We start from the raw sequence: 22,982 nt of genomic DNA on the forward strand, positions 1-22,982 counted from the left end.
TATTTTTATATCCAGATTTCTTAGAAAAAACTAACTTTTGTCATGCATTTTCCTCTAAGAGAATCATAATTTGGTTCCAATAGCTTACAATTTATAACTACAGTGCTGAATATACTGTTAGTGCCACCTAACCAGTGAAATTTTGACTGTATTTTAAAAAGTGTACCCACTCACCTCCTTTTGACCAGAGAAACCAAATACAACCAATGTTAGTACTTTAACAATCCAGTTGTGCACATACACATACCCACGCTCATGCACATTTCAACACAACCAACACTGGCTTTGGCAGATGTTGTTTTAGGTCATCATCATCACATGGTACTGCTTTCAGATCTTCAAACCTAAGAAATCTTTACATTTATTACTTCATGCTACTGTGTAGCAAAGGGATCACTTAAAAATTTATGAGTTCTTAAAGATAATGGATTTTAACTGTGTAGTAAAGCAATTATAATCCTAGTATTTTCTTTATGGAATTTCCCTTTAGCTTTACTTCTCGTATCCAGTTTTGCAGTGGGCTTCTATGCATTCTCAAGACATTGCCAAAAACAAAGTCCCATCACTTCACTGACATCACATCCCCTGATGCCTGCAGATTTTGAAGGCTCCCTCGGTTCAGTATTCACAGAGAACACTCTGAGCCTTATACTTGATTATTGGCTACTCTGGCTGAGGTTAAGAATTTGCTTATTTAAATGGTGACAATGGAAGATGTCCTTAGGATTTAAACAATTATTCTATATTCACAGTTTTAGAAACACTTTAAAGTGAGGAGAAAGTGTGACTCCAGCTGGTTCAGTCTCCTTGAGTGCTGTCTTCCCTGGGAGCTATCGCAGGACCATAGGAAGCTCAGTCCCCTTTTCCTTGTCTCGAATGGCACCAAGTATCCAATATCCCCTTCACTTCTCCTTCACATGAATATGGGAGGCCACACATTTTTTCTTCTTCTGTAGCACAACCACGTGTTGCAAAAGTGAATGTGGTCCTGCTTGCTCTTGATTCCGCGCTTTGCTTCTCAGCTGCTGTGCCTGACTCCTTGCCTAAGTTCCATACAGTTCGGCCTCTGCCCTGTGTACTGGACAGAGTTAGACAAGTTCTTCTTCCCTCTTTTTCCACGCTGGAGTTCATAAAAGTTTATAGATTTTTTATAGTAACAACTAGAAAGGAAGTCAGAACAGGTAGAATTTTATTGAGTATTTCTCTTATTCTTTCCTACTCCTTTCTTGCTTGTATGTTTCACTTTAAGGAGACAAACACTCATTCTCTCCTGCCAGATGCTAACAGCTTTAGAAGTTCTTGGTGGAATTAATTTATGTGCTTATTCTGGAAGAAACTAAATTATCTGAGCCAACATGAATTGGTTTCAAAAGCTCTGGGCTCTTCATTAAGGTGATTGTAATCAGTTAGAACTATAAACTGACCACTTTCCTGTAAAAAAAAAAAAAAAATCATTGCTTGCCAGTTTATGTCAGTATTTAACCAGGCCTATCTGAGCTTCTAGTTCTCCTTCCAGTAATGTAGTGTTTGACCATAAATGCATGCTTCATGCTAAGTTTGGGGTAAACGATTAGGGTAGCATTATTTGTCTTACTGCAATTTCTGTGAAGAAAATTATTCTAGACCATTGTGCTTAAAACAACTTATCTTAACATGTTTATGTGAGGTACAATATATGCATTCCTTTTCTTTCTTATGAAAGACACATTGTAAAATACAGTAGCCACTATAGTGATGAGACTAAATGTACTAAGTTCTAATAAGATCTTATTTCTGATGAATCTGTATTTGTTTTATGTTAGAAGAAATCGATGTGAAATTATAGTTTGACTGAAACAACTTTTCAGTATTTAAATTGTTTTTACATTGACATTTGCCAGCTGGTGGAATGTGAGCGTGATCCCAGCAGAGGGATCACCAGTTTGAGCCCAGCGTGGGCAACCTAGTGACTTAGAGAGGCTCTAAGTCAAAATCAAAATAGAAATGGCTGGGGGTACAGCTCAGTACATATGTCCTAGGTTCCATCCCCACTACCACACCCCCCAAAAAGCATTCACCTGATAACAATATGTTTGTTTTTTTCCTTCTTGCCTGTCTTACAGCACAAAAGAAGAGAAAGATTGCAGTTGTACAGCCAGAAAAACAGTATGTTGATTTATTTTGTTCCTCCCAAACTGCATGATAAACTATAATATGTGTTTCTAGTATTCTAATACAAGTGACAAGAAAATGTCACTACTGTTTTTTAGTGAACCTACTATGTGCAAAAATTCTGTGTCTGCTCCCTAAAGGACCTACCATCCACACAGTGGTTTCTGATGTTTTATTTCATCTTAGAATTGAAGAATCCCCAGCTCACTCTGCTGGAAGTGGTGCCCTGTGATAGTGACTCTTGGTGCTCCCAATGGCCCTGCATGACAAGTGTAATTCAGTTGTCTTGGCCCTATGCTTATGCCTGAATTTTCTTCCCACCTTTGAGCCATGGCCTCACCTGGAAGCAAAGGCTTCTATCTCATCCCTATTCGGCCACTTCCCAGCGAGTTAATTTGAGGAAGTTACTTTAGATTTTGCATCTTCATGCCCTGATTTATAAAATGACTTTCTTAAGGGTTCATGAAGATCAAACTAGATTCCACGTTGGAAAAAAACAAAAACAAAAATGTGGGCATTGAATTGTTGAGTAAAAGCAGCCCTCCCACCCCCCATTTCAATAGACATTTCATGAGAATAGAAAATTTAGGGAAATGGGTGCAACTGCAGGTCATATGTGTTTGAAAACTTTTAACTGCTGGTGCAACTCTTACATGGTGCAAAATATTTAAAATATTGGAATCCACATTTATATCAATGAGTTGTGTTTTCCTAAGTAAATAAAAATACATGGTTAGAAAGCTGAGTGAAAACAAACATTTTTTGTGAACTCTAATGACAATGAATTGAACAATAGCCATATTTATTTCTTAAATGCAAAAATAGCAGGTTCATAGCTTGACTCTCCCATCTCTACATAACGCCAAGTAGAGAGCACATAGCTTGACTAATAGACCTGCAGCAGGATCCAAATCCCCAGTACGTGGGTCAATGGGTTATGACTCTTTTGCTTCTATCAGTCACAGGGAGAGAAGATAAAAACAAATTGCTGGCCCCACTCAGTACTTCTACTTCAGGATGTCTGGGGTGTGGCCTGAGAACCTGTATTCCTAGCAAGTTTCTGACTGATATCAGCATTGTGCCTCTGGGGATCACACTCTGAGAACCACTACTCTTTTATTTATTTGTTTGTTTGTTTGTTTGTTTTAAAGAGATTAAAACGAAACAATAAACATGATAAAGATTTCAAAACAAGATGATAAGAAATTAACTATGGTCACTATATAGTATGTTAGCTTCTAAGTAATTGCTAAGATTACAAGATACAGGCATGCAAAACAGATCAAACAATATAAGCATTCAGTTGAAAACCGCAACTCTAGGTGAGCCTTCTAACTCTCTTCCAAGGATGTCCTTTAAACGTAGGCAACTTTTCAGCTGTATACTTTTATGCAGCTAGCCTGGGGAGCCCTGTGAAGCCCAACCCACCATTTCCCCTCAAAGGCTACATTAAAAAAATATATTTAGCAACTCTTTATACTGAACTGTAACTGAGAATAAGTTAGAATAAGTGTACTTCACATTTTAAGACTCATCAGTTAACAGGATTTTTTCCTAAGGTCTTTTTAGTGTGGTCACAACATACACAGGCACAGAGGTTAGAATTCCCAGGTTAGTGGAAAGTGGTTTTCATTTAGACATTGCAATGGAAAAGTCTGGCATTAATTACATGTCTATAAATGTTGCCTTATGTTTAAAATGAAACTGAAGGCATTATCACAATTCTGTAGTAGTAAACCAAGCTGAGTGAGCAGTAACCTATTAGAGAATCATTAAACTATACTACTGTGTACACCTATAATTTTAGCTATTTGGGAAACTGAGTCAGAGATTTCCATGTTCAAGGCCAGCCCAAACAACTTAGTGAGACACTATCTCAAAAATAAAAGGAGCGGGGATGTAGCCCAGTGGTCCAGCACCCTTGGGTTCTAGTCCCAGTTTTGCAGTGGAGAAAAACCTCATTGATCTCCGATGGTTTCTCAGCGCCCATGCCATAGGCTTGTTAAGGTTCTCGGAAGGACTTGAGAACTTTCTGAAAGGATCCTTGTGTCTAGTCTTGCTGTGCTGCTGCCATGCCCACATCCCATCTCACAATGCTCTTAGATTTCTGGAGTAGTCACTTTGAATTATGGAAACTGTGCTCCTTTCTTCTCAAGTTTGTGACCTACGATGGCTTCTTTTCTTTATCCACAGATTGCCAGCCACAGTGCCTGTTGAGAAAATACCTCATGACCTTTGCTTATTCCCCCATCTGGACATGACAGGTTAGTGGGCTGCGTGGAAGACTCTGTCCCTTTGCAATTCATAGCTATGAGTGAAGCCTTGCATAGCTTTGGAGGTCACTAGGAGTATATCTCAACTGTGAGTCCATTTTGTTTTTCTTTGTTACTGTTTATTAGCAGACATGCATCTGGTTCTTTGTTTGTTTTCAAATTTTGAGCTGAAGTCTGTATCTTTTCTGCTTCTTGGACAGTAACTGTAGTCAGGTCTCCTAGACTGGTGGGGAAGGATTCACACACTAGTTGGTAATTTCTCAGATTAGCCATGTGTACCACAGATTAAAATGCAGGCGAAGAAAGACTTGATAATATTATTACCAAGCATTCTTTTTGTCCACAACTTATCTCAGTTCTACTTTCATTTTTACTCTGGCAATTATTACTTACATCCACATTGGCTTTTGAATCATCCCTTAAAACCTTCTGAGTTTGAATAACTGGTTGTAAATAATAATTTTTCCAAGGTTTAAAGTCTTATTTTTTACAAAAACCTCTGAAAATACAATAGTGAGCTGCCCTTTGACCATCAAATCTGACACTATACATGTTTGTATATTAAGTAATTCTTGATTAAAAATTCTAAGCCAAAATGAAACCTGCTCTAAATTCCAGGATTAAAAGCTGTGTGCAATGAAAGAATCCTATTAGATGAAGCTATCTTTGTACTGAAGAGAGCAATTTTATGAGTAGACTTAACTAAAATTGTTTTTTTTTTTTTCTAAAGGTCTTTGGCAAGATAATCCTACCAAAAAATTTATAAGTACATGCAGCTGTGAATTTAATTATTTTGCCTATTGTATAGAATTCAAACTTCAGAATGATTTTACAAAAGCCATGTCAGCTATCCTTTCAGAGTCTATAATGGTAATTGTACTTGCTTTTTCTTACACCCACAAGGATGACATTTCTGCTTCCTACATACTGGTTTTTAGTTGACGTCTTTATGAAAAAAGGTTTCCTTGGACTGTTAAATTGCCACCCCAAGTTAGTGACAGTATTTATGCAGAAATACCACTTAGCTTGGGGTAGGAGCTGGGTGGGTTAGTTGAATGGGAGTAGGATGATTACCTAAGCCAAAAACAAAACTTCACTCTGTGTTTATAAACATCCATATATAATTGCCTCATATAATTATCTCACATTTTTTCCATGACAACTGGAGATAGAGTATGACCAACAATGTGCCGTATAAACTAAGTTGAAAGAATAATAAGGATAATGCAGATTTAAACCACTATGAGATACATTTCTGTCAGAGGACAGGGTAGTGAAGGCTGATGATGTGTGTTGCTGGCTTGGCCAGGGGACATCAGGGGCTCTGATACAGTTCCGAGAGGGCTATAAGTAGGGATTGTCACTGTAGAGAGCAATGTGGCCACATTTAGTAAGGCCCAGGCTCTGCAGACCTGTTGTTCTCCTACTTTGTCCATGTAAGAATCTCCTGTCCAGATGGAGAAATAGATTTCCACAACTGTATTTGTTCAAGTGCAGGTGACAGTTCTGAAGAATTAGCAATAACTGTGTATCTAAAGGAGAATAAGTGACTAAACAAATATATTGATGCAGTAGAGTAATATTCATAAATAAAAAATGAATAAATGTTCTAGTATTTGTTGAAAAATGTTTTATATTTTTGCCTTAAGAAATTTAAGGAAACAGACAAAATGTTGTGGAAAACCATTTATATAATATTTTTAAAATATCCCAAATAAAATATATATTACTTGTGTGCACACATATGTGTGCAATAAAGTTTACGAACTTACATGGCAGTGATAAGCACCACACTTGGGGTGGTGGTAACCTGAAGAGGGAAGTGGGAAGTCCCTCCTGTGATCCAAACACAGGGGATCTCAGCTTTATAATTGGTGTTTGTACTTGAGGTGTGTAGTGAGGGCTAGGTAGTTGTTGTCACGGTCTTAGTGTCTTTTTGAGTGTTTCAAATACTGTATAATCAACACAAAAATTTGTGAAAAATATTTTGGAAAAATAATCAATTTCTGAGATGCTGTAGTGGGTTAGGACACAAGGTTCCTTTCTCCAAAGAGGAGAATCGTCTCTTTTTATCTACTTATCTCTGACCATCTGAACTCAAGTGAGGGCCCCCAATTAAGGTTCTAATAACACTGACCCTCACCATGGTTGTGAGTTTCTAGAGTCCCATTTCATTTATAACTCAAGATTCCCTATCAATCTGGATGCTGGGCAGCTAGCTCCTTGGAATGGTTTGACGACTGAATCCGTCAAGTGTGTGTCTTGAAGGGGCCCTGAGTCCAGAGCTGTGACCTGCATTGTCTCCCCGCAGGACCTGGCAATGGGAAGTACTGTTGCCCGCAGCTCTTCATTAACCACCGGTGTTTCTCGGGCCCATATCTGAACAAGGGCCGGATTGCGGAGCTACCTCAGTCGGTGGGTCCCGGCAAGTGTGTGCTGGTTCTTAAAGAGGTAAGGTGTGCGTTCAATCACAACTGGCTTCTTTTCATGGGGCCTGCATGCTATGGGTAGACACTAGACATTTGAAGCCATTCAGTTCTCATTTACCAAGTACCTCCTTTCTCATATCTTGGGGCTGAAAGCTAGAAACACAAAGATGAAGAATGATGTCTCTACCCATGGAAAAGACAATCTAGTGCACATATTTCCTCCCATGAGTTAGTTAGGGGGAAATGTTGCACTAGGTATGAATCAGTTGCTTTGGGAAGATAGGGCATTAATTGTGTGTGGAGTGTGGGCGTTGAGCTGAAGCATCAAGGTTTCTCAAAGATGAAGCCAGTGTGGAAAGGCAAAAAGGACCTCATATATCTGACAACATTTAGCACAGAGAATGTGGCATGGACAGTTCCAGCTCTAGGTGAACTTCCACTCAAGTGGGAAAGATGGGCAGGAGAATGGAATGTGACAGAGCACCCTGGGCATAAGAACAGGAGCTGATGTGACAGCAACCTGGGGAAATAAAACAGGCACCCGGTCCAGATGCAGAACAGCATGGATAAGGTGGGAGCATCCAGAGTCTGGGGATGAAGGGTAGGGAAAGCAGGAAGGATGCCTTATAGCACCTGAGCTATGACAACCACAGGCACAGAAAGCAGCCAGGCCTGCCTTGAGTCTCATGCAGTTCTGCCTGTTGGATTTGGCCCTTCACCTACATTCTCATTTAGCAGGAAATTGGAGCTACTTTCCTTCTAATAGCTCACTTTAATATAATTAGGCTTTATTTGTAGAAGCCAGACAGTACGGATTGTGTGCATCCTGAGTGGTAAATAGATTCCATACAAGGCAGATGTGTAGCTAAGGAAAAGTGGTGATTGTGGGCAAGGGCAGGATAGTTGGCACCGCACCAGATAAAGTTAAGCAGGAAGACTTACTAGTTAACCCTGACCGTATAAATTGACACGGAACATAGACCTGCAGATAGGAAACTTGATCGAAAAAGAAATTAAGCCAGGATTAGATAAGATTTTCTGTCTCAGTATGTCATAAAACTGTCTGAGAACTGCCTTTCCTCAGTCTGCCCCAGCTCTCTGCTTGCGAATGGACCTCTGCTACATGGACATTGCCTGCCTGTGCTAGTGCCTGGTTTTGAGGGATATCTAAGGAATACAAACACTGACAGAAATGCAGTGAGTGGGTGGCTTTCTGTGAAGCTGCCTGCAAGCCTGATTCACATGGTGGGCTGCACTTACAATATGAGCTTGGTCATTATCTGCCAGCTATGTTAACAAACACCTGATCGTGGCCTTCCCCTCTCTTTAGGGGCTGACTGTTTTACTTTACTAAATGAATTTTACCTAAATCAAAAGTAGTTATCTCTGATCAGTTCTCTGATAGATGCCAGCAACCAAATTTAAAATCCATGCCAGAATAGTTTCTGATGACAAAAGTAGTTTTTTCTGATGATTGGCAAATATACACAGAAAGGAAGAAGTAAGGAGAGTGGGGGTCAGGTGCTTCAGTTCTGTGAGTGCAGAAAATAATATGTAAGTTTCACGGAGCTGCTATTTATGGTAATGCTCTTCCTTCAGTACCAGAACTTCTGCATGATGCAAATCTCCTCTTGTTTAAAGGGAACAATGTAATCGAAGCGAAGACAGAGCACGTTGCTTTTTCAGGCCATGTTTGAAATTTGAACAATTTGGTGTCTTCAGAAAATGTGAAATGAAAGTTATTCTTCCTGTGTCCAGTCTGCTACAAGTAGAGAAGTTCTGTGAATGTGGATGCAGAGCTGGTCTTAGGAAATGTCAAATTCAGGCTGAGAAGTAGTGTCCAGAACACTGTCCAAAAGCGCCTTATACTAGAGAGACGGACGTTTCTGGAAGAAGTCATGGCTAATGCATGTTCTCTAGTTTTTTCTGGGTGTTAACCTTAATGGAGTTGGAGGGATCCCAGTCAGCTGTCTATCTGGCCTGAATTCCAGAGAGGGTACATCAAGGTAAGCAAGATGACTTGGAAGAAGATGGAACAGAGTCAATGAATGGTCCATTCAAACCCAGGCAGCCTCACATGGGCCAGGGCTTGGTCTCGAGGGTTAGGTCAAGCCAGCCAATTGTACTTCGGTGTTGAAGTATTCGACAGAGGCATGAACAGTAGGACCTGACCTGTTAGGTACTAACAATGCTGATGGTATTTACTGTAAATCAAGTCTGCATACTCTGTGTGCTCACTGCCAGTTGGCACCAACCATTTCCATCCCAAATCCTCCTACTCTCACACTACCTCCAGTGTGCCAGAGACCCCAAAGAGAGACAGGCTGAATCTGTGTAGTGTCATGCATTTGGGTACATCAGGTGACAGAGTTTTATTGACCATTGTGTTCCTAGTGCCTTGTACCAAGATGATGACATTTTGCTTAATGACCTAACTGTCATTTCCTACACCACCAGGTCTACCTATCATATTTACTTCATGTACAGGATATCAGAAAAGGGATGAATGAGCCACCATGGGCTCAAGAGGAGACAAGAGAAGTGGGATTTATTTATTCAGATTAGCTGAGATAAATATTTCAGCTTTTGATGTAAACACATGAAAAAAATAAGAGAAGGCTAGCCACATGCTGCTGGTGAAAAAGCCTCTGAAAACCATACTGCAGGACAATTATGGAACCTCTAACATAATAAAGAGACTCAACAGGTGCTGGAGAGAGCATCCCAGAAGAAAATCCCAGGGTTGCTGACAGAGATTTGGGCAGCATCTGTGGTGTTTCTCAGAAGCTATTTGGTTTAAAATAGTGAAAAAGAGAAGCATATATTTTAAGTGGGGACTGTGGAACAATCCCTTTTCATGTGGTCTCCAGGCTGACACTAGTTGTGTCAGTCTGGTAGTTAGCTCCACAGCTGCAGAAATAAGCTGTCCTTGTTGGCAGCCTGGGTTCCAGAGACCAGAGAGAAACTTTTTCGAGGTAAAGCCAATGGGTTGTATACTTTCTGTTGAAAGGTGAAGACCTAACACCTGATTTTCTACTCCCCTTTTTCTTCTCTCTGGTAGATGGTAGGTTTAGAAGAAAAACACGTGAGACCTGGGAATGTAGGAAGTAATATATGGTGAACTTCTGTGAGCTTATCTCTTCCTCCCAGTATGACATCCTACGCCATTAGGTGAGATGGCCAGAAAAGCTGATGAAATCTGCAGCTTTGCAAACCATCAAGAGACTTTATGATGGGGTAGTGAGGTAGAGATGGGACTGGGTAGCACTGCTGGGTTTGCCAAGGCAAAGGCTTGTTCTTGATGAGAAAGCACAGATACTCACCTGTCAGTCACACAGTCCCACCTCACCTGCTCACTTATAATCTGTCTACTTGTCTATATGTTTACCTCTACATGCCTCTGTCAGTTGTCTATCATTATCATCTATTATTTATCTACCCACCAATCTATCAATTTCATCATTACTACCTCATCTGTCATCGTTATTATCTCTTTATTTATTGTCATCATCATCTATCATGTGCCTGTCATTAATCTCCATCTATCAACTGTGCATCCATTTAGCTGTTGAATGCATGTTAGTCACTTTGATATTCTTATCAGCAGGCTGGTTATGAAATGTAAAGGTCAGATATGACCAGTTAAGCTTCCCTAGGAGTTTAAAAAAATACATTATGATGACTCTGCAAAAAGTGACTGTGGAAATAACTACCACCTGTGAATACTGGTGTCAGATGCCAGGAACTAGTCTAGCTACTTGGGTTGTCACCATCTTCATCTTTCTGCTGCTTTGGTCTTTTTAGGTCTGCAGAATGCACTAGGCCCTGTACTGTAGCCGGGGGTCTCAGTGAGCAAGAGCTTGGTGCTTGCCTCCCTGGGTTGGCAGTCCTCCCTCCAGAGAAGAGGGGGCTTAACCCCTACCCCAGTTGGGCTGCCTCATTCCAACAAGCCCACCCAAGAACAAATACACAGGCAGAGATCTTTGCCTTGTTACATTAGTTAAATATGTGAGCCAGAGTTGTGTATTATCAAGGTCAGGAGAGTAGCTGAGGACTTTGACAAGTAAGAGGGTAGTAGTTGTCTCCTCAGAGAAGTACCCCTTTCAGGACCCTCTGCCTCATCTCCAGTCTCCATTTAACTTGAACTGTCCCTGCCAAGGCACAGGCCCACCCCTTCTCACTGGCTGACAGGTGGTAAGAGTTGGCCAGCTCCGGCTCTCCTGTCTCTGACTGAAATTCTCACAGGAAGTGTTAGCGACATAGGCCAGTCAGCCAGAAGGTGGGGTTGAAATACTGAACATAGAACCTTGGACGCAGAAAGCCAGTGCACCAGTGAGTGACCCTGGAGGATCTGGGCCCTGTGCTTTACTCTGTACTGCTTTACTTGCAAGTGAAATAGGTTTGAGCAGAGGTGATGAAGAAATCCTGGGGTTCCACAAGGCCAGTTGTCCTCTGAGCCTCAGAGACCCAGCCCTCGGTCAGATGTCTGATTGCAGATAGAGATGTGACATAACCTCCTGTCCCCCTTATCCCCAAGAGGTAAAGTGACCACTACTCTTGGTCACCTGCAGTTTTGGAATTTCAAGTGGGACCTAGCAGTTTGTAGTTTGTAGTTTATGTTGTTTGTAGTTTATGTTTCTGCCATAAGGTTGACTCACTCAGCCATTTCCCTCAGTGTTTATTTTGATTAATATGTTTGTTTTCCACATTTGGAAAGTGTGATGAGAGTTTTTAAATTTCTCTTTCTCTCCCTGTCTTTCGTTTTTTCTTTCCTTTCTATCTGAGCATTCCTCCTGCCCCCTGCCCCGACTGCCTCTTTTTAACTTTTACTTAAAAGCAAGAAAGGCCTTCATGTGGAAAAACCAGAGTCAGCAGTCCAAAGCATCCCTCACTGATTGTGGGCTGACGTTGTACTGCTCTCCTTCAAAGCAGCTCCATGCTTAGCAGTCAGGTGGAGACAGGTTGGTGGAGAGGCAGTAGGAATCCTGGTCTCATATCAGAAGCTTCCTTCAAGTAACACTGGATAGAGGAAACAATCTTGCCTACCTGACACCTTATTAAGTCAGTCAGTCATCAAAACAAAGACAGATGCAGAGATGCATCTTGAAAGTATTCTATTATGTTTTCAGCGCTCTGTCCTAAGTTTCTGTTGCACATTAGCTAACCTTTAAGAATGCGAAGCCAAGCTTGCCAGTGCGCATCACCTACAGTGCAGAGTCTGAGATGCAGGAATCAGCAGGATGAAAGATAACATCTGGAAAAGTTGGCAGAATAAAGTCCAAAGAAGCACATTTGTTGAATGTTCTTTTCATATCACAGAGTATGATTTTTATAACAATAAAAATCATGATAAATGCCATCTTGCCACTGGGATATATGGTATCACATCATTTCTTGGTATTAAATAAATTCCTGGAGAGAATTACTCATTAATTTTTAGGGAACAGAATGGTTTTATCTACTTACTAGATGTAATGAATTTTATTGAAAACCTTCCAAAAATGATCTATAAGGCACATGCTGCTGGTTGTCACTCTAAGCTACTGTAAATGCAACAGCATGTAGTCCTTGACGTAGACAGGAAAAAAAAACCCAATAAGTACATAATGTTATGTTAATAAGAACATTTATCAGTGAGAGGGTCAAAAATGATGGGAGAAATGTGCTGGTATATGGATGGTGACCAAGAGGGGGACATGCTAATAAGGCACCTTAGAAGTCATGAGCTAAATGAGAGGAAAGATATCCTGAGTATACAGATCAGTTTCCCATCACTATGGCAATACCTGAGCTCATCGACTTACAAAGACAAAGGTTTATTTTGGCTCATGGTTTCAGAAGTTGCAGTGTATGACTGACTGGCCCAGTTGCTTTTGGGCATGTGGCAAGACATTACATGATGGGGATTACATAGCAGTATGGAGCTCTTCATCTCATAACCAGGAACTGAAAAAGAAAAGGAGGAAGGACTGGAGCCCCAACATCCCCTCAAAGACACATCCCCAAATGACCTACAGCCTCCCACTGGGCCCACCCCTTAAAGGGGCCAGCACCTCCCAGGAGTACCAAAGGCTGGAGGACCTTTGGGGGTTGTTCCAAATCTAACCTACAGCAAGCAACAAGGGAGAATAATCCTAACAAAAAGAAAGACCTTCCAGGAGCAGCCAGGCTGGTGTGGCAGGAGCAGGATGAGCAGGAATTGGACCACTGGGACCAGTTCCTCAGGCTGCATAGGTCAAGCAAAGGACTTTGCTTTTGTGCTGAGAGAGAAAACCTCTGAAGAGTTTTGAGCAGAGGAGCAGCCAGGTGGTGTGACTTGGGATCTAGAAGGTTGTCCTAATCAGTCTAGAGGGAAGAATACAGAAGAGTGCAGGGAGGAGGTGGTGTCACCAGTGGTTTTAGCAAGACCACCCACTATCGGAAGCTGCATTGAAGTGAGTGCCGGAGAGGAACAGAGGGGAAAGGAGGACCCAGTAAGTATAGATGGTTCTTAAAGCACTTTCCTATTAAAGAAGGTGGAAGAATGAGACAAGTGACTGAATATAAGAGACAGAGGATGAGAGTTGCTGTTTTGTATAAGTTGGGAAATGTTTCAACAGAGAGGAAGAAAGTCCTGCCGGAGGAGGGAAGTGTCTCATTGGCTTGCATTGCTGTAGCAAAGCCCACATACCTGTGGCTTAAACACTAGGTCTTGGTGTCCCTTGGCTGGGGGCTGAAGTTCCAGGTCAGGGTGCCAGTGTGGTCAGGCCTGGCGATGGCCTCCTCTTGGCCTTCAGAAAGCCAGCTGCTTTCTGCGTGTAGTGCCTGCTTTTCCTTCTCTCCTCATATGGAAGCCTCACCCACAGGATCTGTTCTAACTGCGACTCCTCCACAGGCCACCTCCTAATGCTATCCTCTTGGAAGTCAGGCTGTAACAAGAATTTGGGGAGGACATACAGTTCATTCTACTGCACGAAGGCAAGGAGTGTTCTGAAAAGAGGTTCAGGATAGTTGGTGATGATGCTCTAAAGGTTCAGAAGCCATGATGGCAGGGAGTGGGAGGTCAGTCTCAGGGAAAATAGGAGGCTCATTGGAGTCAGAGCTGGGTAGAAGGGATGTCCCGGGAGTTTTCAGAGGATGTGGACCAGATGAGATTTGCCTGCTGATTTCTGAGAGGGAGGTGGGAAATTCTTGAATAGCCACCTTTGGAGTGTGGCCTCTGAATCTGACTGGGGATAGAAGAAGGAGCAGCCTGCATGTTAGAAAAGCAGAGCTCAGTGAGACAGGACCAGTGCCACCAAGTACACCTTCTCTCGGGGGTGGTAGCTGCCCAGGGGTCAGCTAACCCTGAGAATCTAAATGAAAATAAAGGTCAATGTCGACTAGAGCGATAGAGTCTAGCCTTGAGAAAATATGTCACATTATTATTGTTATTTAAATGATTGTAGCTGTTGTGAGAGGAGCGAGGAACATTAGTAATATCACCAGATACTGTAGGGAGTGTATTCGATGCTTTGGCCTTCTGGGTCTTTGGAAGAGATGAAATGAAACATCTACTTTCAAGGTCCTTCCTGAAAACTAACTTGTGTTTTCTTTTGGCTTGTTTAGAAGATATGTGTGCAAAAAAAAAAAATTGCACTTTTGTCTTTCACGTGTGTCTTCCTTAACAAATGCAGAGCGTGGAGTGCTGCCTGGGTTCGAGCATGAGGCTGTCAGCCCTTTCCAAAGTATTTTTTTTAAAACAGCAGTTATGTTTTTTGGTGTGTGTGTGTGTGTGTGTGTGTGTGTGTGTGCTTTGCAATTCCTGATAGTTATATTCATTATGGGGAATCAGTACATGTATATAGCATTTCTAGATCACTACCCACCCTTCCCCTCTCTGTGTCCCCTTCCTCTCCCCATCTCCTTCCCTGGCTCCAACAATTCTACCTTAGGCATGTTTTAGATTTCTCATACAGGGGGAACCACAAGATACTTAACTTTCTGTGTCTGACTTATTTTACTTAGCATGAGGATCTCAAGTTTCCTCAATTTCCTTGCAAATGACAAGATTTCCTTCTTCATTTTAGTGTGGAATTTGGAGATTGGAACTAGATTCAAGTAGTTTGAGAATTTGAAGTGAAAGTGAAGAATTTAACAATACAGGCCACTTGTGTTTGTTTGTTTGTTTGTTTGAGAAGTTTGTTTCTGAAAAGGATAGAGGAGCTAGGAAGGGAAGGATGTCCTGAGCAAAGTTGATTTGCAGAGATGCAAGACTGGTATATAGGTACAGGCCACTGGAGACAGAGGTTGCAAGGCCTGGAGAGGGTGTAAGCTACACATCCTGAGGGCTTCAGTGACAGCTGGAGGAGGGCTACTGTGGATGTCTTTACTGTGCCAAGATGTGCCTTACTTATGAAGAGGAAACTCAGTCTTGCCCAAAACTCCATAGCTTCGAAAGGTGGGTCTGTAGTGGACCCCAGATCTGTCTACCTGGAAGGGTTGTGTTTTGCTGCTGTAACATACCTGCATGGGAACACTTTTATAGAATTCTCAACATACTTCACATACCCAGAGAGGCATTGCTGTAAAATGAGAATTCTGCTAGAATTGCTCACACCACACTACACCACACCGGCTTATTGGGAATGTTGCTCATTGATTCATACTTGAAGTCCTGGTAATTGTTTAAGGTCAAGGTCCATGGTACTGTCTGGTCAAGAAATACTGAATTGTGTTCTGATATTTTGAAAGGTACAATGATTTGCTCCAACTCTGAACACAATAGCAGCTGTCTACTTAGTTTTTTCATGGGGCAACTGTAATATTCTAAAGCATCGTACACGTGGAAACTATGTGGCTCATGATTCCAACACTGTATAGAGACCTTGAATTTGGAGGCAAATGATGTGGCATCAGGAAGAGCCATGGGAAAAATATGCAATATCAGATGCTTTTTATAATTTAATTGCTGCCTGTTCCCAGACTGAATTGAACCCTGGCAAACATGCTCTTTTCACAGTCACAAAATACATTTCAATATGCAGCAAGTAACATGTGGCCCTGGGGTTTTCTCAGCTAATCACAAGGCAAAGAATCCATTGAAATCTTATTGTCTGTTGATAAACATTTTGTGCATTATTGCAGCCAGTTCTAATTAGATTTATTTTTCAACTCAGATTCTTAAATTGTACTAACAGGAAACAGTAAAATGAGATGATTATTCTAATACAGCAAACATAAAAGCACCAGAACTGCCTGTCCTGCTTGCTGGGGCTTCTTTGTGCCTGCAGTGAAGCATGCCCTGTGTGGGGGAGTTACCAGGTCCTAGGAACTTGGCAAAATACTGCCCAAGCAAGAGCCAGGAACCTTGCTGGCTGCCTGGAGCAAAATATTTCAAGATCAGGTCTGTTGAGTAATAAGAGAAAGCAAATCAAATGGAGTAAATCGAGGTACAGACCAAGTTACATTCCTATCTTTTTCCTTCCCATTTACATTTGTTTTCATTTAAAAAAATAGTCAATATGGTGACAATAAGGCCAATTTTTCATCTTTCTGATATATTATTCTGTCTCTCTCTTTTTTTTGGAGGGTAGTACTGGGGATTGAACTCAGAACCTTTTCACTGAGCTACATCCTCAGGCCATTTTATTTTTCATTTTGAGACAGAGTCTAAGTTGCCCAGGCTTGGCTCAAGTTGGTGATTCTCCTGCTTCGGCCTCCCAAAAGGCTGGAATTGCAGGTGTGCACCACCATGCCCTGATATTCTCATTTTCTCACTGGTATTTTGTGCTGAAACATGAAACCAGTGAACCCTGGGCCCAGACAGATCTTAGGAGAGGTAGGCACTTGTACTCCTATCTGTGTTCCTGGCACACCATGGATCCTCCGCGGTGGGCCTAGCATGGGACTCAATATCTGGAGTTTCTGCCTTGTTCTTCATGTTATTTAGCCCTCAGTTGAGGTAGCAGCTATCAGGAGGTTGGCAGAAGTCAGACATGGAAAAAGTAAATAATGATTGCTTACTGAAGGTGAGTACGGCAGGGTTAGTGTTCCTTGTTCTTTTTATTGAAGAAACACATTGAAGATTAATAAGAACATCTTATCTCCCCAGAGTTTGCTAGTAGGGTTCTCAGGATGGAGATGCCTGTCCTTCCTGGGATCCCTCCAGTGGCAAAAACCGCCTGCTTATTTTCTTGGGCTTGGGATTTAGGAATGAAGGATAATTTGAAGAAATAAGGTACTGGATAGTGACAGGTGGTTCCAGCTACCTTTTAAAACACTCACATCTCTGAGAGAGTTGTTCTGCTATTAAATGCCTGGGAACCTACCTGGCATGCGATGCATATCAAATACTTATAGATATCTGAGGTCTCTCCAGAAGTTGTGGCCCAAACCTATTGTTATCAGTTTTACTGGTTCCTTATGAAATGTATTTTTAAAAATAGAATGAACGGGGCTGGGGATTTAGCTCAGCGGCATAAGCGCCTGTCTTGCAAGCAGGCAGTCGTGAGTTCGATCTCTGGTACCGATAAAAACAAAAAAGACAAAAAAAAAAAAAAAAAATAGAATGAACTTCTCAGTAGCCTATCCTGCTGAAGAGTAAAACTCCTCTCTGGAGGCAGTGGTACATTTTCCCTGCAGCCAAAAGAGTGATTGAGTGTCTACCACCCCCTTTAGGGAGCACTTCCATCTTCACTAGTGAGAAATGTGGATTTCACACCCGTTTTAGCCCTCAGTCAGCCTGCAGAGTCTTTTATCAGACTTAATCACAGCTCTTCACTTAATGAAGGTGTACAGTGAACAACTTGTAAGGGTCAGCGGTGTGGCTTTCAGAGCATTCTTGTTGGGACAGGACTGAATGCAATTTCAGCTCATCGTGCTGCTTTTTTTCCCAACAGGTTCTTAGCATGATTATCAATGCAGCCTACAAGCCTGGTAGGGTATTAAGAGAGTTACAGTTGGTGGAAGATCCATACTGGAATTTTCAGGAGGAGACACTGAAGGCAAAGTAAGTGTTTTCAATCTTGGAAAGTGACAGTTCTCATAATACTTCATCTTTTCTTTTGACACTTGTTGTTCCTGGTTTTGACACAGCCTAGGGATGTGAAAACAAATGAAAGAGACGCTGTTCTACACTTCTGTGTGCTTCTTACAGACTTCCTGGAGGGGTCCTTGAGCCTTTGAATTCCTACTATAAAATAAATATTTGCTTAACAAACACTTGTTTATGATACACATTCAGATTATGAACTTATTGTGTTTCTGAACCAATAGGTGTTTATTTGCATGGAGAAAACATGATAAAGAGAGGGTATCTCTTATCATCTTGATAAATATGTCTGATTGTAGCTCTTCATATTTGATATTATAAGCTGGCATGGTGGCTTGTGCCTGTAGCCTCAGCTGTTTTGGAAACTGAGGCAGAAGGATCACAAGTTTATATCTCACCTGGGCACATTAACAAGACTGTCTCAGAAGATAAACAACAAAAAATTATGAAAAACTGAGGCTCTAGTTCAGTGCAAAAGATCTGGGCTCACTCCCCAGTATCACCACCAAGGAAAAGGGGAAGGTAATGTAAAAAGAGTAATTTGTGCCAATTTGTGCCAGAGATTGTTCTACTTTGGGATTTTTAAAAGATAAAAGGAAACTATGTATGTGTTTGGTTTGGATTTTAAACAAAGTGACATGAGGCTCTGGCTTGACATATCATCCAGGAACTTTCTTCTTTTATTTGGATATAGGCTAATTGGAAAGGTGAAAATTCTTTTGCTTTTTTAAGTTTTTTGACCTCTGCAAATGAGAGCAGGAACTGTAATCAGTGTGCTTGAACTTGGCTGTTGGAGACCTACATAAGGAATGATTCATTTCTCAAGATAGCATTATGTTAAATCATTGTTTGGTGTTCTGAGAGGGCTTTCAGTATTCATTTATGATTAACCAATAAAGACATTGCTGGCTGACTGCTTTTATAATAATGTTCTAAATTATTTTTTATATATAATATTTAAAAAGTGGTGCTTTTGTTGTTGTTGTTTTCAGATACTTTGTGTAATTCAGGCTGCCCTTGAATTTACTCTGTAGCCCTGGCTGGTCTTGAACTCATTGCAATCCTCCTGCCTCAGCCACCTGAGTGCTGGGATTATAGGCATATACACCATGCCTGGCTAAAATGGTGATTTTTTTAAAGAGTGACCCACTTTTTCATGGTTAGAATATGTCTGAACTCTTCTTTAAAGTACTTCCAATCCTGTTAATACTGAAAATCAGGGGAACTCTTAAATGATTTGTCCGATCAGTAGCCTTTTTTGGCATGGTTAATTCCTACTATATCAAGTAGATACCAAGAGATGTCAGGCTGCTACTTGACATCATTTTCAGTAACCCACTCAATATTCCTGATGTCTTTTTATAACAGCTCTATACTTTTAGATTCTGTAAAAGACCATTTAAGATTTAATGGTATTCTGCCAAGTTGTAGAGACTAAGAGAACATATATAAATAAGGAGGAGATTTACTTGTATAAAGTTGCATGGCAGTAAAAGATGTGACTACATATCATTATTTTCTTCCTTCCCAAGAAATACTTAAACAACCTTCCTCTGTAAGGCAGGAAAAAAAGCAAAACACATTTTTCCTGCCTAATATTCCATAGCCATCTAACTTACTTAAGGGAAAGACCATCACCCATGGTAGAGCGTTTTCTTTTTTTTTTTTTTTTTATTTACTTATTTATTTATTTATTTTTTAACTTTTAATTGGTACTAGGGATCGAACTCATGACCGCCTGCTTGCAAGGCAGGTGCTTATGCCGCTGAGCTAAATCCCTAGCCCCTAGAGCGTTTTCTTAAGGTTGGATCAGCAGTAGCGGCAGAAATCTTGATTAAGTGTTGAATCAGACAAATTCTTCTCCTTTGTTTAAAATTTTTTGGTTCAATTTGGTACGATCCAGATACACTTAAGAGATACAGAAATAGTGAAAAGACCAAAATCTTAAATCCCATGAAACGCTCTGCAGCTTCTGAATCAGCCAGTAACTTGCTCCAGATACTAGAATGACAGAAGAGAGTTCATTTTGTGAGTGTTTGCACTTATTTTCATGTTACCAGGTCGATCAGAGTTTTATTAAATTCAGCCTGATACAATCAAAACAGACATAATGAAATCTAGCCTTGCTGAATTGTAAAGGCAACGTATTACCTGTTATATCAAAGATGACAGGACGTTCCCCAGCAAAGTCTTACACAGCAACTTATAATGAGGAGACATCTATCTGAACTGGGCTTCAACTGTGCTAGATCAGAGGTAGGGTCCCCAAGCAGCTGCTAATGATGACAGGTTTACAGGCAGCAGGAGCCTTCCCATGACAACACTGTGTGTTGAGTAACTCCTTTCCCTCTGATAGAATAAGACAACTTTTTAGATTATGACAACTTTGCTATTTTCCTGGGTGCAAATGGGAGGAGATGGAGCTGACTTCTTCACATTTACAGAACGGCAGAAGTGTTTTCTGTCATGAATAAAGTAACACAGCAGAGGCCTGCATTTAAGGCATAAAGTGGCGGTGGCTGTTGTGAGAGCAGTGTTGTGTCTTCAGGAAATGAAGGCCTTGAGTTTGTGCACAGGGCTGTGTGGTTGGTGTCCTCAAGTGTTTGCTAACTGTTGTTTTCTAAAGAACAAAGACCCTTTTACTTGACAGGTTGAAGTTGTCTTTGAAAAGGTTTTGACCTGTAAATATAGCAAAACTGACACAATCATGCAAGTTGTCTCTTAATGATTTGTTCTATCTAGCCAGTCAGACTAACTGTACCTTTTATGCTACTAGGGAAATAATTGCAATATTTGACCAACAGCTAAGGTGTCTTTTGTGTTGTCATCATCAGTCCTCACCATGTTTCAAAAGCAAAAATGTCATAGCTGTAGTGTGAAGAAAAAGTGAATTCTAATATAGCTTATTTCAGCTGTTCTGAAAGAGAAAATTTCCTTCTTTCTGATGACTGCAAGTATTTTAAATTGTCCTACATTTTAAAAAATTTCTGGAGAAGGAATGTATGTTGTCCTTCCAACTTTATGCATCTAAAGGCATTTAAAAATGTTTGTCAAGTGTGTTATAAAATCTTGGAGAAAGAAAATGTTAACTCATCTTTGACCAGTGTTTATGCTAATCAGGAAACCAGGTGAAGGCCTAACAGATTTTCCAGTCCTTTGTTTCAGGTATTCAGAATATTTAAAGAGGAAATGTGCTGGAATAATTTCAAGTCAATTGACTTCATTATCACTCAGGCAGAGACAGAGAAATGAGTTAGATCTATACACTTTTAGATAAGACATATTCAGCACTGGAAATATTTTGTTTCTTCTTTTGAATAAGCAGTGGCTAATTTTATATGTGCTTCTGTTTTTACTCCACCTACCTCTTTTTTTCCCATTTTTTTAAATTTTGAGGCAGGGTCTTGTTAAGTGTGTTAGTTGCCCAGGGTGGGCTTGAACTTGCAATCTTCCTGCTTTTGCTTCCCAGAGTGCTGGGCTCACAGGTTTGTGCCACCACACCCAGGTAACTGCTTCCTCACTTCTTTTTTATTTGTTTGTTTTGTTTCACTTTTGTCCTGTACTCCTGCCTATATGTCATGAACAGTAAGATGTAGTATTTACCTATTGGTGACTGGGGTGGAAAAGTGTTCCAAAATGGAAAGATCTTTGTTGAAAAAGATTCGGTGTTAATTTTTGTTTACCTTGCTCAAATGAGTGGAATTTACTCTCTATAAAATGGGTGCAGCATTTTGAGCAAGCAGAGGAGCCAACCTGATTGAGGCATGAGCTCCATTTCTCTGTGCACTTAAATTCATCCTATTATGGTGTGGAGTCCCTGGTTCAAAGGCAGAGCGGTTTGAGATGTTTTGAAGAACTAGTATCACTCCTAAAATAAATTCAGCAGCCCATTTGTACATAGTTTCTCTTGAAATACAGGAAGTGAAAGGAAAGAGAAGTTTCAGAGCAATGAAGTTCTGTGAGACTGAAAGGCGGTGACCACTACACCACCCCTAGTGTGGGATAATGAAGAAGATGATAATGAAATGAAAGCTTTGTTTTGAAGAAAAATTCCAACCGGTCTTACTAGCTCTGCTAGTAAGAATGCTAGTAAGAATGCTTTTCTTGCAGCAAGCAGAGCTTCTCTGTTTGCGCAGCATCCTTAGAGCTTCTCGGTTTCTCTTTTATTTCTTCCTGCAGTCTTTGAAGAGGTGGACTCAGCTTAGGATTGGGAAACTTGACCTCCACTCCCTCACTCCCATCCCCACCTGATGAGTTTTTGCTACAGGTCCTGATAGGGGTCCTGACTGGCGTCATTCTGAAGATGAATGATAGATCTTGGGCCCCATTGATGTTATCCTGTTTGGACTGCACTGTTTGTTGTGAATGGATCATCACATTTCTTTTTGTCTGAAAATCCATTCTGGATTTTTCCTCCAGTCTTAACGTATGAAAGAAGGGACCAGTTTTTCTAGCACTCCTTTTGCTTTCTTTTTCTGTCTGTTTGTACTCCAGCAACCAGCACTGGCATATGGCAATAAATCCTTTCATTGCTTAGGAGGAAATAATTAGAAAGCCATGCAAGCTGCCTTACTGAAGTCAGGGAGGGAAAAACTTTTCCACAGAATCTCTTAGGGTGTATGCTTGGGATCCTGAGAATTAAACTGACAGAAGACACATTAGCAGGACAACAAAGGGAATTGATTTATGTGTGGGAATGCTCAGTGATGAGCGCTCTAAAAGTCACTTAGAATTTGGGGCTAATGTGGCTACCTTAGTAGGATGAGCCAGAGGAGAGCAAAGGCTTCTATAGAAAGAGGGGATTTCTCTGAGAAAGACAAGTTGGATTGTAGGAGAACAAACAGAAGATAAGAAAGCTCAGGATAATGTCTGTTTATGTGGTCTTTTTATCTTCACTAACATGAAAAGCTGCTCTGGAATGGGGATTTAGGATAAGTTTGCTTGAGTGTCTCTGCTGGGAGCAGAAGCTGCCTGCCCCAGAGCAGATTTATGACAGTTCTCATGAAGCTGGCTGCTTTGTCCCTTTCATGTGTCTCTGTCATTCTTTGATTTTTTTTTTTAACTTTCTGACTCAACAACATGTTCCAAACTCATCTCCGTTCCTAGTCCCAGTTCTGA

General features: G+C 40.9%; 1 protein-coding gene across 6 annotated transcripts in view; it reads left to right on the plus strand.

Annotated features, from left to right (window-relative positions):
* Sfmbt2 (Scm like with four mbt domains 2) overlaps positions 1 to 22,982 on the plus strand; it is a 295,751-nt gene that overhangs the window by 246,349 nt on the left and 26,420 nt on the right. For all 6 annotated transcript variants that reach the window (XM_063260159.1, XM_063260158.1, XM_063260160.1 and 3 more), the window contains 4 exons: positions 2,103 to 2,145; positions 4,345 to 4,415; positions 6,736 to 6,875; positions 17,713 to 17,822. In XM_063260159.1, coding sequence (XP_063116229.1) covers positions 2,103 to 2,145; positions 4,345 to 4,415; positions 6,736 to 6,875; positions 17,713 to 17,822 — 364 coding nt within the window. The remainder of the gene's footprint in view (positions 1 to 2,102; positions 2,146 to 4,344; positions 4,416 to 6,735; positions 6,876 to 17,712; positions 17,823 to 22,982) is intronic.

This window comes from Cavia porcellus, unplaced genomic scaffold (assembly GCF_034190915.1).
Source record: "Cavia porcellus strain 051 isolate PalLab524CR breed Dunkin Hartley unplaced genomic scaffold, mCavPor4.1 scaffold_13, whole genome shotgun sequence".
Taxonomy (NCBI): domain Eukaryota; kingdom Metazoa; phylum Chordata; class Mammalia; order Rodentia; family Caviidae; genus Cavia; species Cavia porcellus.